Source organism: Dasypus novemcinctus, chromosome 2, assembly GCF_030445035.2.
Source record: "Dasypus novemcinctus isolate mDasNov1 chromosome 2, mDasNov1.1.hap2, whole genome shotgun sequence".
Taxonomy (NCBI): Eukaryota; Metazoa; Chordata; class Mammalia; order Cingulata; family Dasypodidae; genus Dasypus; species Dasypus novemcinctus.
The window spans coordinates 48,092,338-48,108,246 of record NC_080674.1 but is presented as its reverse complement, the minus strand read 5'-3'; the positions used below and the strand labels follow the sequence as shown (position 1 = coordinate 48,108,246).

General features: G+C 35.6%; 1 protein-coding gene and 1 pseudogene across 1 annotated transcript in view; one reads left to right on the top strand and one right to left on the bottom strand.

The window, feature by feature from the left end:
• FGF10 (fibroblast growth factor 10) overlaps positions 1–8,179 on the top strand; it is a 77,927-nt gene extending 69,748 nt beyond the window's left edge. The window contains exons 2-3 of the mRNA XM_004472916.4: positions 3,121–3,224; positions 5,975–8,179. Coding sequence (XP_004472973.1) covers positions 3,121–3,224; positions 5,975–6,172 — 302 coding nt within the window. The 3' untranslated portion in view covers positions 6,173–8,179. The remainder of the gene's footprint in view (positions 1–3,120; positions 3,225–5,974) is intronic.
• Positions 8,180–12,026: 3,847 nt separating this feature from the next.
• LOC101442578 (DNA-directed RNA polymerase III subunit RPC7 pseudogene) lies at positions 12,027–12,686 on the bottom strand (annotated as a pseudogene).
• Between the last annotated feature and the right edge of the window lie 3,223 nt (positions 12,687–15,909).

Sequence of the window (15,909 nt, the reverse complement as noted above, 5' to 3'; positions counted from 1 at the left end):
TAGTTTGTGTAACTACCACCACATTAAAAAGTGATTTTTCTCATAGGGCAATTTTGAAGAAGTCAATTTAAGTCACATACTGACTTCATTGTTATTTACTGAGGAATAATTCTGAATAATAGAATTCATGTGACCACATAAATACAATTTTTCCCATAAAACTAATGTGAGTGAGATTTTTAGGAAAATTTCAATTCTAATGGCAAGACCATCAATCAAATCAAATTAATATCTCATGCACAAATAAATGCCTTCAGTTGGCATATAATTTTGCCTCAAAACATACATTTATAGAACTATAACAGTTACTAATTCAATGACCATTACACAACATTCTGGAACTCCTTTCTAAAAATATTTTTGTAGGAAACTTCAATCATGCTCATTAAAAAAGAGAAAGAACTGGAGAGATCCTAAATGAACAATACAGAAGTCCTCCTAACTTCAGACCCCCAGAAAATGACTCTCACATACACAGATGTTTATAATAAATGTGGCCATTGTCCTTACAAGATTATCAAATTGTAACTTACCAACATATGGAGCATCCCCAAAACATGTATTTTCAGAATTCAAATGGATTTTGAATCATCTAGGACTTTCCTCTTTCTATTTTGAAGGAATTTTAAAACTTTTCAACCTACTTGCCCATTGCAGAATGAGAAAAATGTTTAGTTGATTGAATTTTTGAATACTGAGTTCCTTTTGGGATAAAACACAAAGATACTCATGAGTATTCAAGCTACATATGATTTACCATGAACAGAGCACTTGGAGATGTAATCAGTCAGTATTTCTACCACAAAGCTTTTCCTCTTACCAACTCAGTCTGTTACTGTAGTTTAATCCCATTACTTCTTGTTCACTTCCAAAAACCTTGGTTTGGTCTTTGCTAAAACCATCCTTCATACTCTTCATTCTTGCAATTTCCAGTTATAAAAGGGTGCATAAGGGGCACCTTGCAATTAACTGACAGCACTTACTTGCCTCTTAGGCAGGCAAATAAACAGCAGTCTAAACATTTTGCCCAAGATTTCAACATTCTGTCCCTCTCCATTCTTATGCTTGTGATATAAATGAAGTGTATTAGATTTTCCTTCTCTGAGACTCAAACATAATTCTCTGTGACATACCAGCATCCAACATACCTGAGAGGAATAACATGTTAAGTTGTTAAGACTGTTATCTTGATGATCATTTGGTCAGGTGGTTTACCAATAGGATTCCCTTGCCAAAATGGGAAAGAGGTGGGAGGATTGGTGGAGAGGGAAAAATAATGAAAATGAAAGATAGAGGCTTCAGTGAAGTGTCCATCATTACTATGTCACCTTATCAACTTGAGTGTGAGTTATATAATCTCATTGTCCTCAGTTCTATTGTGTGTAATTGAATATAATGATACCTCCCTAGAGGGCTGTTTGAGAATTAAAGAAATAAACTATTAGAAAGTACCTTTTAAAACATGCAAATAAATGTCTGGGTATGTATTTGTATCTTAAGAGCAACCTTTGCTAGCATAAAGGTAAGAGATGTTAAAAATATAGATACTATCTCTTGTCCCTTCGCCACTCTTTCCTTGGTCTTGGCTTGCCGATTGAGGTCTACCTCATTATATTAATGAGGGATGTGCAGTCTTAGTTCAGAGGCATTCTGCAGATGGAAGACTGGTCCATGGCATTTAGGACTGTCTGGCACAAGTTTCTCTGGTTACGTCAACTTTGCAATGGGGACATCAAAGCCACCAAAAGGCTGGTCAATCTGTGAAGGAAGAAGAGGAAAGAAGGTTTTCATGTCTTGAGAACAAGGCACTCTTGCCCTATGGGAAGAGTGTAAACCTCCATTTGTAGATCACATTAGGATGGTGTTTCTTATGAAAGGACATACACGATAAGTAAAAACATGATCAACTTTCAGATTTTATGGATTAAGCCAATGGTAACTTGTATGTGCTCTTCAGGATTTATACAGCCACGTTGAAGAGAGAAGTTCTAAATTCTAGAACCGTTTGGAGGAAAACTTCCCTTTAATAATAATTAAGGGACACTAAGCTCTAGGCACTATTCTAATCATTGTGTTTTGTGTATATACCATCTCATTTAATCTTCACAAGGCACTAGAAGGGAGGCGTTATTATGTTGCCCGTTTTACAGATGAAATGGAGACATGGAGCAGTTTGGTGACTTCGCGTGTGGTCATTCACCAATAAATGCCGAGCCTGGACTCAAACCCAGACTCTCTGGCTCCAGCGACCACATGCTGACTGCAACACTGCTTCTCTGTGCTGAGCAAGCTTTCCCAGGAGTTGTAAAATAAGAAGCAGCCTGAGTTCCTGTGGCCTTCTTAGTCTATAGTTGGTGTACACTATAAGTAGATCATTGAATGACTGTCTTATTGCTATCTACAAACATTTCTGAGGAAATTAGCCTGAGATGCACTGACAGTCTCATATAATAGGGTGAGAATTCTCTCTTCTATTTTCTATTCCTCCTAGGAAACAAAAGAGATCGTTTTAAAAAATAATAGTGGTGATGGATTTTCCCAGAACCCACAGTAATGATTCTGCTATTTTAAAGACAGTGTGGATGTTGGGATTAGTCTTTCTATATCTCAGACTGTCAACATATTTGCCCAAAATGAATTTACCAGCTAAAGGTAGCCAAGAAATTTAGTTTTTCTAATTGTCATACATAGAAGAAATAGTTTATCATTGTTTTTGCTATTGAGATATATCTGACATGTTATTGACATATCCTATTGATTTAATTTAATACCATAGTACAGATGTGTGTTCTGATAAGTGTGAAATCTAGGCTAAGATGAGTACAGTTGCTTCAGTATTTATGGGGTTGAAAATGCAGAGTTAGCAAAGGAAGCATTTTAATTAAAACAATATTTTCCCATGTATGCTCAGAGTAAAATGGAGAAGAATTCTATTAAAACCTCGCAATTTGTTTTCAAGTACTTGCTGGATTTTTAGGCACTTTGTAAGAGTTGTTCTCAATTTTATTTTTAGTATCATTAAATAAATTCAATAGTTTCTGGTGTTTTTGTTTTTTCTTTCAACTAAATTTATATGACTTCTTAAGTTCAGCCCTTTTAAATTTTATATTTTCATTTTAGGTATCCTGGAGATAACATCAGTGGAAATTGGAGTTGTTGCTGTCAAAGCCATTAACAGCAACTATTATTTAGCCATGAACAAGAAGGGGAAACTCTATGGCTCAGTAAGTATGCTTCTCTTGTTTTCAAAATCCACTGCAGTAAATCATTACCACAGTTTTGGAATGTTTCCCCAGACATTGAATAGCTTTGTTATGGTTCCATTGCTAGCAATAGAGCCACAGTGAGCTGGTCAACAGAGATTCAAAGGCTGGCAAAACAGCTCTTCTAACTCTATAATCTTCTCTGTTGTTCACCCATTAGTCTACCACACAGGCTGTTGCTGGCATTTGCCAGTGACTGTTTTGAACTGCTAACCAGTCATACTCTCATGGAAGCATCCAACCAGACTGGCACGAGAGCTACAGACAACTTGGAGAATAATTGTCAAAAACAATCTTGAATCACCTGGAAAACCATATATTGTGTGTATATTACAACCAAAGATAAAATAGGGGCATGGATGTTTTGTATTCTGTTCAAATCTGAAGAGGGGAGATAAAAGAAATTAATCATTTTGTGTGCTATTTACTGAATCCTTGACGTTTACCTAGCTAGATCATAGGTATTCATTTAAATTATGCCTGAATATCATATCTATGTGCAAATATCATCACTTGAAATAGGGTCCTTACCAGCTGGTACTTTCAGGTTTTCCATACTGTGTATATTCCATGCCAGGTGTTAAGTATTTTGAACATCATCTCTGCAACCTGGCATCAAATGCATTTAGACCAATTTCCCTAGACTGAGATCTCACTTAAAATAGTAGATGATTATTTTCTGAGTTAAAATTGTAATTGTAATTTATATTAAAATGTAAACAGAACAATTTATCATGTTCAGGTTTTTAGATGACTTATGACACAGTCATAATAAACAGCAACTATTTACCAGATAATGTTTGACATGAGCTTAAAAAGAATTATAGGGAATGAGCCTTACTTACCTTCAGAGAATTTACAGTGTATTTAGGGGCAAAAATTTAGCACATATGGAGTAAGTATGGGATAATAAATTGTTAAATGTTAACGACGGAGTAGGAGTACTACAGTAGCCCTATGTTAAAGTTAGTAACTGAACTTCAACCTCTTACTTATCATTTAAATGATGACAGGAGTAGATTAGTTTGTGAAGATAATGTGGGTGCATTTCATTTTACCAGTCCTAGATCTAGTTCAAGAGCAGGCTAACCAAGTTTAAGGACTTTTTTTCTGGATTCCACACGAAGGGAATACATAGAAGCCATTTAAAATGTGTTCTTAAAAAATTTTAACAGGATTATTTGGACAGTATATAGTGATACATTTGGCCAGGAATAAAACCAGAGAAGCAGAATTCTTAAATAATCTCATTTTTTTCCATAACCAGATCATGTGGCATTTTTACATATTTGTCATGGGAGCAAAAACAATTTCACTTTAAAATATAAATAATTTATTTTGTTTATTAGCCCAAGGATGATGGCAGTGGCTGTCTAGAGCACTGGTTCTCAAACTTGAGCGTGCATCAGAATCACCAAAGGGGTTATTAAAACACAGATTGATGAGCATCACCTCCAGATTTTCTGATTCAGTAAGTCTGTGGTAGGGTCCAAGAATATGCATTTCTACTGCTGTCCCAAGAGTTGCCGATGCTGTTGGTACAGAAACGACAATTTGAGAACTGATGGTCTAACTATAGGACAGCCTCACCTTTCCTTCGTACCAGGTCTGCTTGTAAGTGGCATGTCAGGCATACTTTGGATAGGTCTTCTTGGCTAAGGTAAATGCTTCTTGGGTGAGGGTCGGAGGAATCGTTGTCAAATTTCTCTGTTATGCATGTCTCAACTAATGAGTCTAGAAGAGTAACAGACCATTTTAAAAAGTGGTTCCATTAGAAGTTCATTGTGAGGCATTTTTGTCTTTTTTTTTTAATTAACATGCCTGGATCCCTCCTTGATCCACTACATTAGATGAATACATACCTAATGTAACCTCTGGATAAGAGGACAATGAGATACACTTTCTTTGAAGAGACACTGATACATATATAGCTAGTTAAAAAAACTAGCACTTAAAAGTAAAGTCATCTGACACTAATTTAGGTCGAGGAGAAAAATGTAAATAATTTTTACTTGTTATAAACTTTGGAATAATTTTCAATGGATAAAGTGTACTTTGAAAAAAGAGTAACAGCAAGGAGAAAATGACAATTCTCAAATAAGCTGCAACATAGAAATACTAAATCCTTGTCCTCCTATTTCCACATTTTTTCTTCTACTCTAGCACAGCTTATGTGCTGTGCTTATGCTTCTTTTTCTTGAGCCCTAAGTTCCAGGAAGCATTTTATGCCACCTGTATAACTAAAATAGACCCCCAGATGCCTTCTATCTCATCACCACATTTTAATTTCCTACAATGGCATGTGCCTGATATCTGTCTCATTATTTTGTTTGTTGTTGATTGTCTTCTTCCAATAGATGGTGAACATTAAGAGGTCAAGTTCCATCTTGCTTCCCACTATATTCTCAGCACTTAGAACCATATAGAACATAGAGTCATGGAATGCATAAATCTCCTACCTCTCCTAGTGGCACAGCCCATTACAGCATAGAGTCTGCACTTCCAACCTATGCTTTCAAACTCAGAATTTACTTTTTGCCTATGCATTTACCCTGCATTTTGCTGGTGTTATTATTGGGTATTAAGTGTACAACTTACGTACAAATGGCAACTACAAACAAACCCTTGAACTAGTGTTCTCTGAAATGGTTTGTGTCAAATAGAATTAAGTATCATTGCCATAGGAATTAAGATTATGTTTTCTTTTGCAGAAAGAATTTAACAATGACTGTAAGCTAAAGGAGAGAATAGAGGAAAATGGATACAATACCTATGCATCCTTTAACTGGCAGCACAATGGGAGGCAAATGTATGTGGCGTTGAATGGGAAAGGAGCTCCAAGGAGAGGACAGAAAACACGAAGGAAAAACACCTCAGCCCACTTTCTTCCAATGGTAGTACATTCATAGAAGACAATATTTGCGGATACAGTAGAACCAAAGGCTGTTTTGTAAGGAATGGTTGGTAATCTTCATGAAGACAGTAGCTCACAAGGCAAAAACACATTGCAGATGTCTGCTTGCTTGAAAGAAAAGAAGCCTTTGAAGGTTTTTGTACTCACTGCTGACATATAATATTCTTTTAATTAGTTTTGTGTCATGCCTTATAATCGAGATGTGGGCAGATCAAATGGATGGCAGTTATTCCCAAGCAAACAACATTGGGCTGGGGTTTTTGTTTTGTTTTGTTTTGTTGTTGTTTTTATTTCTTAACCTCTGAGATAGAACTTAAAGGACACAGGACAATCTGGAATGATCATCGGGGAAGTTATTTATGGAATACAAACTCATATCAAAGACTTTCATTGCTCATTCAAGCCCAATGATTCAATGAGCAGTAAAACACACAAGCATTAATTGGAAAGCACTTGGGTCATATCATATGAACAGCCAAAGGAGTTTTGGGTGTGGCATCATGGGAGAATTGGATAGGATTAAGAAATATAAACATATTAGTGTAAAAGTGTTCTAACAAAACTAATAGTATGGTATGCTTGTGCCTTCTGCCTTCATCCCTTTCTATTTCTTTCTAAGTTATTTATTTAATAGGATGTTAAATATCTTTTGGGGTTTTAAAGAGTATCCTCAGCAGCTGCCCTCTGATTTACCTTTTCTTTTTCTTCAGCGCATCACATGCATGTTCATAATAAAATGTTTTTAAAACTTGGCAAACACTTCAAGAATAGGAGATGAGATTAGGGAAGCAGGATGAGTGCCCCATGTGGTATTAGTAGCCTTAATTTGCACTTATGCAATAAGAACCATCAATGATAAATATGGCAGTGCCGTGGCATGGCTTGAGTGAGAGATGTCTGCCATCATTTAAAAACATGTTTTACTCCTGAGGCTTCCTTTTTGAAGAAAGGAAATTCTTCTTTGCAATACATCAGTGAGTTTCCATGAATATACAAAAAGAAGAAAAATTAATTGTTAAATATGTTTTGGTACCCTAGCCTCATTATTTCCTAATGATCTTTTGCTATGTGTCATAATGATAAGTGATGAAGAGGCTGTCTGCATATATAAGAACCCTTTCTAAGTCCCACTTAATGCATCTCCCCCAAAGGAGCTATCAAGGAATTTGGTGTAAAGCATGACTCTCCCAGGGGCTTAAAGTGAGCAAATATATCCCGGTATATGTGTAACCATATACAAGAAACCTGTTCAAACTGTATAATCTAATCTTTACAAAACCAAATAAAACTTATTTTCTGTAAATTTAAAGAGCTTTGGAAGGTTCCATAATGTAACCATATCAAGATTCATTTTAGAGCAGGTAAATAGAAAACAGTACATAAGTGTGTACCATCATTGTCACTTGTATTCCACTAAATAAGCACATAAGCCTTATTTGCAGTGTCTGTAGTGATAAAAAATGTAGTAAAATATTATTTGCTCTAAATACTTTAAGTGATAGCTATAAGATTATATTGATGCTGCAGTTTTATCTTCATATTTCCTGTTTTGAAAAAGTCTGTTTATTTTTATTGTTTGGACACAGTATTTTGGTACAAAGGAAAAACTTGCTAAATGTGTCTTTTTACTAAAGTTTAGGAAGTCTGGTGTTTTATGATTTTCTTATAACTTATTTGAGTCAATGCTTAACCAGCACTTCCAATTAATCTTTTATTTAAAAATTAGCTTTCTTAAGAAACTTTCCCATAAAGTGATACCATAAATGATCATTTTCTTCTCATTCCTTAAAAAAATAAAGTCAGTATTTCAAAAGAAATACAGTTGAGGCACAGTACTTTGGCTTATGGCTAAGGTTGTGTTTTCTGATGCTTCGCTTCCAACTTGCTTTTTGACAAATGGGATTCTAAAAATGTTTAATTTTTGTGGTTGTAATCTGTATGTTAAAATGTAATTGGTAACTGAGTCTGAAGGCTATAATGTAATGAATTTCTATCAGAACTAGATATCGTTTTTTCATTTTAAAGTAATAATTGCACCTGACATGTGATCATGGACCACCTACAACCGAAGTCAAATGTTTGGTGAGACAACAGTAGTATTGGATGACCACAGGAACAGCAAATACAGCACAAACTAGATTCTTATTTCACACAGCCATTTAGATTACCAAAGAGACTATGTTGTAAACAGACATCATCATAGTACTCAGAACACTAAAACAGCTTCTAGCAAAATGTATCAAAGCTTGCAGAGGTCAAAAATAGAAAACATCTCCTTCCCTCCTCCCTCCAGACACACATCAACAGAGATAAAGGCAGAAACGGTTTGCTAAGGAGTAATGAGATTCTCCTGTGTTTAAAAATGGCATCTCTGCTCCATATTGAGATAGAATTCTGGTCCCCTTTGCAGCTGGACTGTGCTACTGAAGGAAGAGCAGTGCCAGCCCAGGAAGGTTTTAGGCTTAAAACGAAACCCATTGCGGTTTGGGGAGCTCTGCCTCTGTGGGAAGTGCGGGTCCTGGCCCACAGCATTCAGGCGCGTCAGCCACAAACGTGCGGCCCTGAGAGTGTTGGTCCTGAGGAGGATCACTCCCTCCTCCTACCTCCCAAAAAGGCTGAACAGTGTATAGTATGTTACATTTAAATAAAAACAATAAAATGCTGGGAAAAGAAAATAAAACTATTGTCCTTGTTTGTTTGATTAGCCTAAAACTATAGCTGCTTATAAAGAAAGGAGCTGAAGTTCTGAGCGCCTGGCAGGATGTGGTTAAATGCCCCACAGCCCCAAACAACAACAGAAGAAAAAAAATCACTCAAACATTTGTAAGGTTTCTTTAATGTTTTACATGTGTGAGTCAGCTATCCTTACGCTAATAACAACCAAATGCTTTAGACTTTTCCTAAGGATTCAGGTCCACCTAGTTTACATAGTGGATAAAGAACGATGCATTGAAAACAAGAACGGCTTGTGTGAAACAATGGAAGGCTTTTGGAGGAAAGCCAGGAGACTGAAGACGGATTTCTAGCTGGTGGGGTAGGCCAGTGAATTTGATTTCAAAGGAGAAAAAACAGACAAACACAGTACAGCAAGTTGAGTCCAGGGCCCAGGCAAGATCATGGACACTATTTAAATGGATCGCCATTAATGCCGCACAGTTTTAATAATTTGGGTGTTATTAATTCAGGATTTATGATTATGCCAAAAAGTAAAATTGTACCATTTCCTTATCAGTGAAGGCTTAGCCGGTCCAGATTTGGCCTAAATAAAGATATATGTAGCAAGCTATAAAATACTCAAGAAAAAAATATATACTAGATATTTATGTGCAAACAGATACTGCGTTAATTAAGAATTGGTGTTGTCTGTTTCACTAGCGAGGACTTTTGCAACTTAAACTATGCTGTAAGGAAAAAAAGTGGATATGTTGGAAGGAAACTGCAAAGAAAAGGGCAGCCCTGGATGCTCGGACATGAAGCAACCAAAGATCCACCTCCTCTTTTTTTTTTTTTCCCAATTTTGTAAGAATTTAATTTGTAAACAAATACAGAAAAATAAGCATTATAGCAACAAAAAGTTTTGCTTGTTTTATAGCAATTTTAAAGACACTTCACCAATAAGTACTTTTTTATGTAAAGCTGTCTCAGCTTTAAAGTTTATATTACTATGGAACTGAGATTTTAGTCTCTGAGATTTGAGCCACAAAAATAAGATTTCTGCCGATAAAGCACCAGCAAATACTTCCTGCCACTTGTTCTCACTTTTAGCCTCTTTTATAATTGTAAAAAAATCTTCCAAAGAGGAGAAGGCAATGCATGCAAGGGAAATGGCTGGTGCCCTCCCTGAGTAAATCCTGAGGACCAGCAGGGCTAAAACGATGGTGATAAAGTAAAAACTAGGAAAGAAATACCTTTGCCTTTGGTGTATTTGCCTGATTAAGAGGCTATATATGGATTTACAATACAGCAAGTAAATAAAATTGTAGAGACAATGTTTCTATGAATTAAATGGTATTTGACCAAGATACTAAAGAGGGAGGATAAAACACTTATGTTAATGATCAATCCTAAATGACAATCGTATTTGCCCATTAGTACTGAAAATTAATGTGAAATTTCTACTCTAAGCACAGTAGATTGCTGCTTTAAAGTACACTTGTGTTATTTATGTCTTTTATATTTTTGGCAGGCTCCTTTAAAGGAGAAGTAATTCACATATAATCAAAACAGCACTAACCTGATAATGGTCCTCATCCCACCTTGAATTATTTGAGGAAGTATTGTAATTGAAAGTGATCTTTTCCCTAAGAAAATCATGTTACAAAATGGCACAAGACAATTTAAATTTTATCCAATTTTCCTCACCAGAATATAAGATGAAAAAACAGATTACAGTATATTTTGTGGGGAAAATTTCGTTTCTTAGAACTCTGTTTTCAATCATTTTCCAAACTAAAGTGTTTTAGAAGGTGAAGACCAAATTTAAATTATGAATAATTTTTACAAGAGAATGATTGTATATGATAAGTTTTGTTTAGTGTTTAAGCAATTTTTATAGGAAATGATTTAGAAGTAGAGAAACTAAGGCGCAGAAAACTTAACCCAAAATCAGTTTCAAGGTTGAATCTAACAGTACAGGTAGAAATAGAATCTAGGTCTCTAATTCTCAAGTTAGAGGGTAATGGGTATGGTAATTTCCCAAAAAGGGAAAATAATTTTTCTTTCTTTTGGTAAGTAATATTAGTAAATCATCTTTGAAATGTATAGCATGAATTTCTTTGGAAATCTTTGGCATTAGTGAGAGTTTGGGGAGTCTGAGATCTTTAGGTATTTTCTTCCCCAAATATTAAAAGTCAGGGGAGCTAGCTTTCAAGTAAAACAAAAAAGATGTCTTAATTTCACAATGACCCAAGTTTCATTGTGCCTTATTATATAAGTTAATTGCACAGCTTATGAGTCCAATGAACATACAAGAGGTCACTCCACTGAAATACAGATTTCACACGTATGCATTTTAGAGACATTTATATGACTAGAACTTACTCCACACTTTTGTAAAATACAAAATTAAATTAAATGTGTCAATACGATGTTTCAGAATCCCAATTACTCAAGTATGTCAAACTTATTACCATGCATTGATTAATTCACATATCTTATTGCATGAAATTAGCTACAAACTCAAGAATTTATCATATTCATACCAGGTAAAAGTCATTTTCTACTGGCTGAGATGTGAGCTGTGAAGTTCATATTGCTCAGATTGGCATTTTTCCCTGTGTGTTTGCTTTCAATCACAAAACTTCCAATCTCCAGACTCTGCATTTGTAAGAGCACAGGAAGTTTGTGTAGCCTTAATGTACTAGTAGAGAACATACAATGAAAGTAAAAAAAAAAACTATTTTCAGGTTTCTTTGTTTTTAAAGTACTACATGTGCAGTATTAAATCAAATTTTTTAGATTAGAGAAATCCATTATGATGACTTGCAATAGTTTTATCAAAGATCAGTAGTTAACAATCATTTGTTCAAGTTCTTATGTATAGATTAAGAGATACAAAGTCTCTTTAGGAACATTTTAATCCAAATAATACTTTTAAAATCCTTTTGAATACATAAGCAGAATGGCATGACAGAGGTATTAGGAGAGAATGTCAGAGTGTCAGAGATTAATTTGTGTGCTAACTGGTATATAAACTCAAAATAGTTCTAGAAGTTTTAGTTACAAATATTTGTCCAATGAAACAACAACAAAAAATAGAACACTTAGCTCACTCCTTAGAAATAAAATAAAACACATCTGTCCCAATATTCAGAAGCTACATCATACAATTTTTAAAAGAAATTTCATGGCTAATAGGTTGCTTCATCCATGTTGTCATCACTTCCTGCACCAAAATCATCTCCCTTGTAAAAGTATGAATTAATGTAGTCATTTTCCTCTTCTGGTACTTCATTATACTCCTCATGTTCAGCAGTGTCATAATCATCATCATCACTTTTACTTTTCTCTTTGCTTTCTTTTTTCTCTTCGTTTTCCTCATCTGATTTTTCACCATCGCCTTTCTTTTTCCAATTCCTCAATTTTTTTCAACACATCGGCAATATTGGTGAGTGAAGTGACTTTGCCCATATCTCTTGTCTTTTTAGATTTGGGACCTTTTTGGTATTTTCTCCTTGGCACATCTCCTTCAGGAATCTTCCCCAATCTGGTACCCTTTCTTCTTTGTCCACCTTCATGTATCTTTTACTATACATGTCAATATCTTGTTTTTCTTCAGGTGTTTCTATGAAAAAAGGCATTCTTTTCACGGTTTTTCACACCTCCTGTTTCAAAGCCAGCATATAATCTTCCTCTTCTGCTGTTTTCAGTGGTACTGCATTATAATCTGTATCAGGAAATAGTGGAGGTGTTTTCAGGACTACATCAGGTAACTTTTCACTTGTGGTAAAGCCAACTGCTCCTATGTTAAAGATGTAAGCAGCACATCCTCTTCCTTTATTTCCAGCCATCGGAACTGGTTACAGCAGAAAAGGGTCAAATTCTACTCACTAAATCTCCCAGTTTGGGCAAAAGTGTGCAGCGGAAATGCCAGTTGGCAAGGAAAGGGTGTGGACAGATCTCCACCTCCTCTGAATGGCTTTTCCTCTTATCTCTGATTGGCTTTTCTTTTGTTAGCTGCTGCATGTCTCCAATTAACTTCTTTTCAACACAAAAATCCCAAATCTGAAACTTCTTTTTCCCAAATGTGGAAACATCCTAGGAGTGGCCTTTATTGGCCAGAGTAGCAGAACACCGTATATCACGAATGGTAAAGGGACATGAGCATTGTGATTAGCCAATTGTTCTGCCACATGACCACAGAGCAGCCAGGTGGGTTTTGGCAGAACCATGGCCATTGGAGCTGGCAAAGAACTTTGTCCCAATAAAGATTGGTGCTGGACAGGTGCAAAACCAAACGATTGTTAGCTACATCTATTTAAATGAGACTGCTGACTTGAATGCTCCTTTTGATTCTGTATTTCCCATTATTTCCAATTAGCTTTCACTTAATTATCCAAATTGCAGCGCTTTTAAGAACTTTTTACCTCATGCATTTTTCAAAGGAAAATATTTTGTTTTGTTTTTATTAAACCAAGGTTAGGCCCCTGAATTTAGCCAGGTCCTGCAATCTTTACAGAATGACAATTAGGATGAATGAAAGTTTTGACAGAATAAAAATCTTCCTTCTACTAAGTGTTTCAACTTCTAACATCACATGACTGTATAAGAATTTCTTTAAGTTTATCCCAAAAAGTATGTACTAGTGCTTTCAAGTATAGCAACATATGGGGATAAAAATCTGAAACTTTAATGCCACTCATAAGAAAAAAAATATTTTTACTTAAGGAGTAAGAAATTTAAAATCTGCTTTAAGTTTTTAACTAGGCCTTATATACATTCAAAATGTAGTGTTCATTGTTTGTCCTTAAAACATTTATTTTTGGGGTACATAGGTCATGTGACATTAGGACATCTATGGAAACAAGAGAGAAAAAAGATAGGCTTTGAGGGAGTCACGCTTCCAAATAATAAGAGCCACCCAACACAAGGGCTTTTGGCCTCTGATGAAGACTTTGGGATCTCACAGTTGAAAACCCATTTAGTTGGAGCAATCATGTTAATCCATCTTTCAGATTTGGTGAAAATTAAGAGAGTGTAACATTCTTTGCACACAGTTGTGGCACTAAAACCAGCCCCATGAGTTCCTGATGCTCAGTCTTCCACCATGGGTTCTGTCTACTCTGCTTTCTGGACTCAGAGCCAGCTCTCCAACTTTGACCAGACAAATGTGAGAGGACTGAACAGATATCACAGATGTGCTTATTAGCAGGTGTGCAACGATGTTCTACTGCCTTCTTCAAAACCACAGCATTCTCAAGGTCCCCAGGCCACCTCTCACACAGTTTCACTGAGTGTCTACCCACATCATCTCTCAGCCGTTCAAAACAGGGGGATTAACTACAAACCCTCAGGTCTGGAAATCATTGCAGAGGGGGGAGAAAAGACAGAGACAAAAGTAAACTTTATAACCTGCTTTCTCTTTCCTGTCACTGATTAGGAGGAAAAAAATACACAAAATGTCCTTGCAAGTAGATAATCACTGAAAACACCTTTATAAACATCATGCACTCATTAAAATGGAATAATCATGATCAACTAATGAGATCAAAGGAATTGGTCTCATTTCTTAAGTGGCTAATAATGAGTATTTCCATGTGCCTGCTCCATGATAGCAGCTAAAGGCAACAATTCCTTACTCAAAGAGAAAAGCCATATGCCAACCATACATGCATATGGCATGTATTATCTTACACATTTTATTATTCTCCACAAAAGAGCCTATGTTCATTTTTTAATATAGGCACTTGCATCCTCTAGAGATGAGCACAGCAAATGAAGAATCAAAACATCCCATGTTCCTCATTACAACTCTAAATTGAACATATGCCTTCGTACAACCCAGGCAGTGACCCCAGCTGTAGAGTAACCATCTACGGTATGGCCTTTCTCTCCTGAAGTTTGGTTTTAATTACCTTATACACATCGTAAATGCCTAAATCATCTTACAATTTTCTAAATTATTTAGTTATCATTTCTGTGGTCAATTTAATCTGCTGACAATGCAAATATTCTTAGAGAGGTCTTTCCTGGGGAAGTAAATTAAAACCAGTGTTTTATGAGGAATTATAAATCAAATAAAGTCTGTCTTTTATGGTTACAGGAAGTAGTAGAGTTAGGGGTCACTTATCAATTCAATTCAACATTAAAACTATTTGAATGACTGGTGTTTAAACACCCTTGTCAATAACCTTTTTTCTTTACAGCAAAAAGATCAATATGTACATGTATCGGTGGTATTTAAGCAAATGTCTATAAAGATGACATAAGAACAATACCTGCCTTTAGGGAAATTTCCATCTGAAAAAATCAAAACAAAACAAAAACAGAAGCACTGAAAAATGGCATTGCCTATAAGTAAAGGTGCAAACAATTTCTTATTTGTTATCCTGGCAAATTAAATCCTGGATATGAAATGCATTTTGCCATGCAAGTTCACCCACACAGAGGGAAAAATTGAAACTGAATAGGCTTTATAAGACAGTATCAGTGATCATCCTCTTCATCTTACCCTAGGAAAAATTTGAATCCTATCCTCTCCAATTTCGTGGGAAATAGTCAAATCTGCATTTTTCAGTTGTAGCAGTTAGTTTATATGTCTCCTCCTCATTTTACACACCAGGTGATATTGAATAGCTATATGACATGTATTTCCTTATTAGATCCCACTAGAAAAAGATGGACCTTATTTAGACCAATCACTGACTTCAGCTACTTCAAATGAGTAAAGGTAGTTACAGTAATGTTAATAGAGATTGTTTGGAGCTATTATAGCAGGCACCTGGAATTGTTGTTACTTCGTCCTATTTTTTGTTTGTTAATTTCTGTTTCTCTCCATACATACAGATATTTCTCAGTGATTAAATTAAAGGGCCCTAATCATACAAATTATTTACATGTTCTAGGAATAGTAAGAAACAAACAAAACCCCTTAAAGAAGGGCCTATTTAACTTAACCGCAGAACTCAGAGCTGACCAGCTGTCTGACACATCTGGAATCAGGAAGCTTGCATGTCAACACAACAGAATTGCTTAACATCAAACTTCATATTGATAAAGCAACCTTAAGTTTAA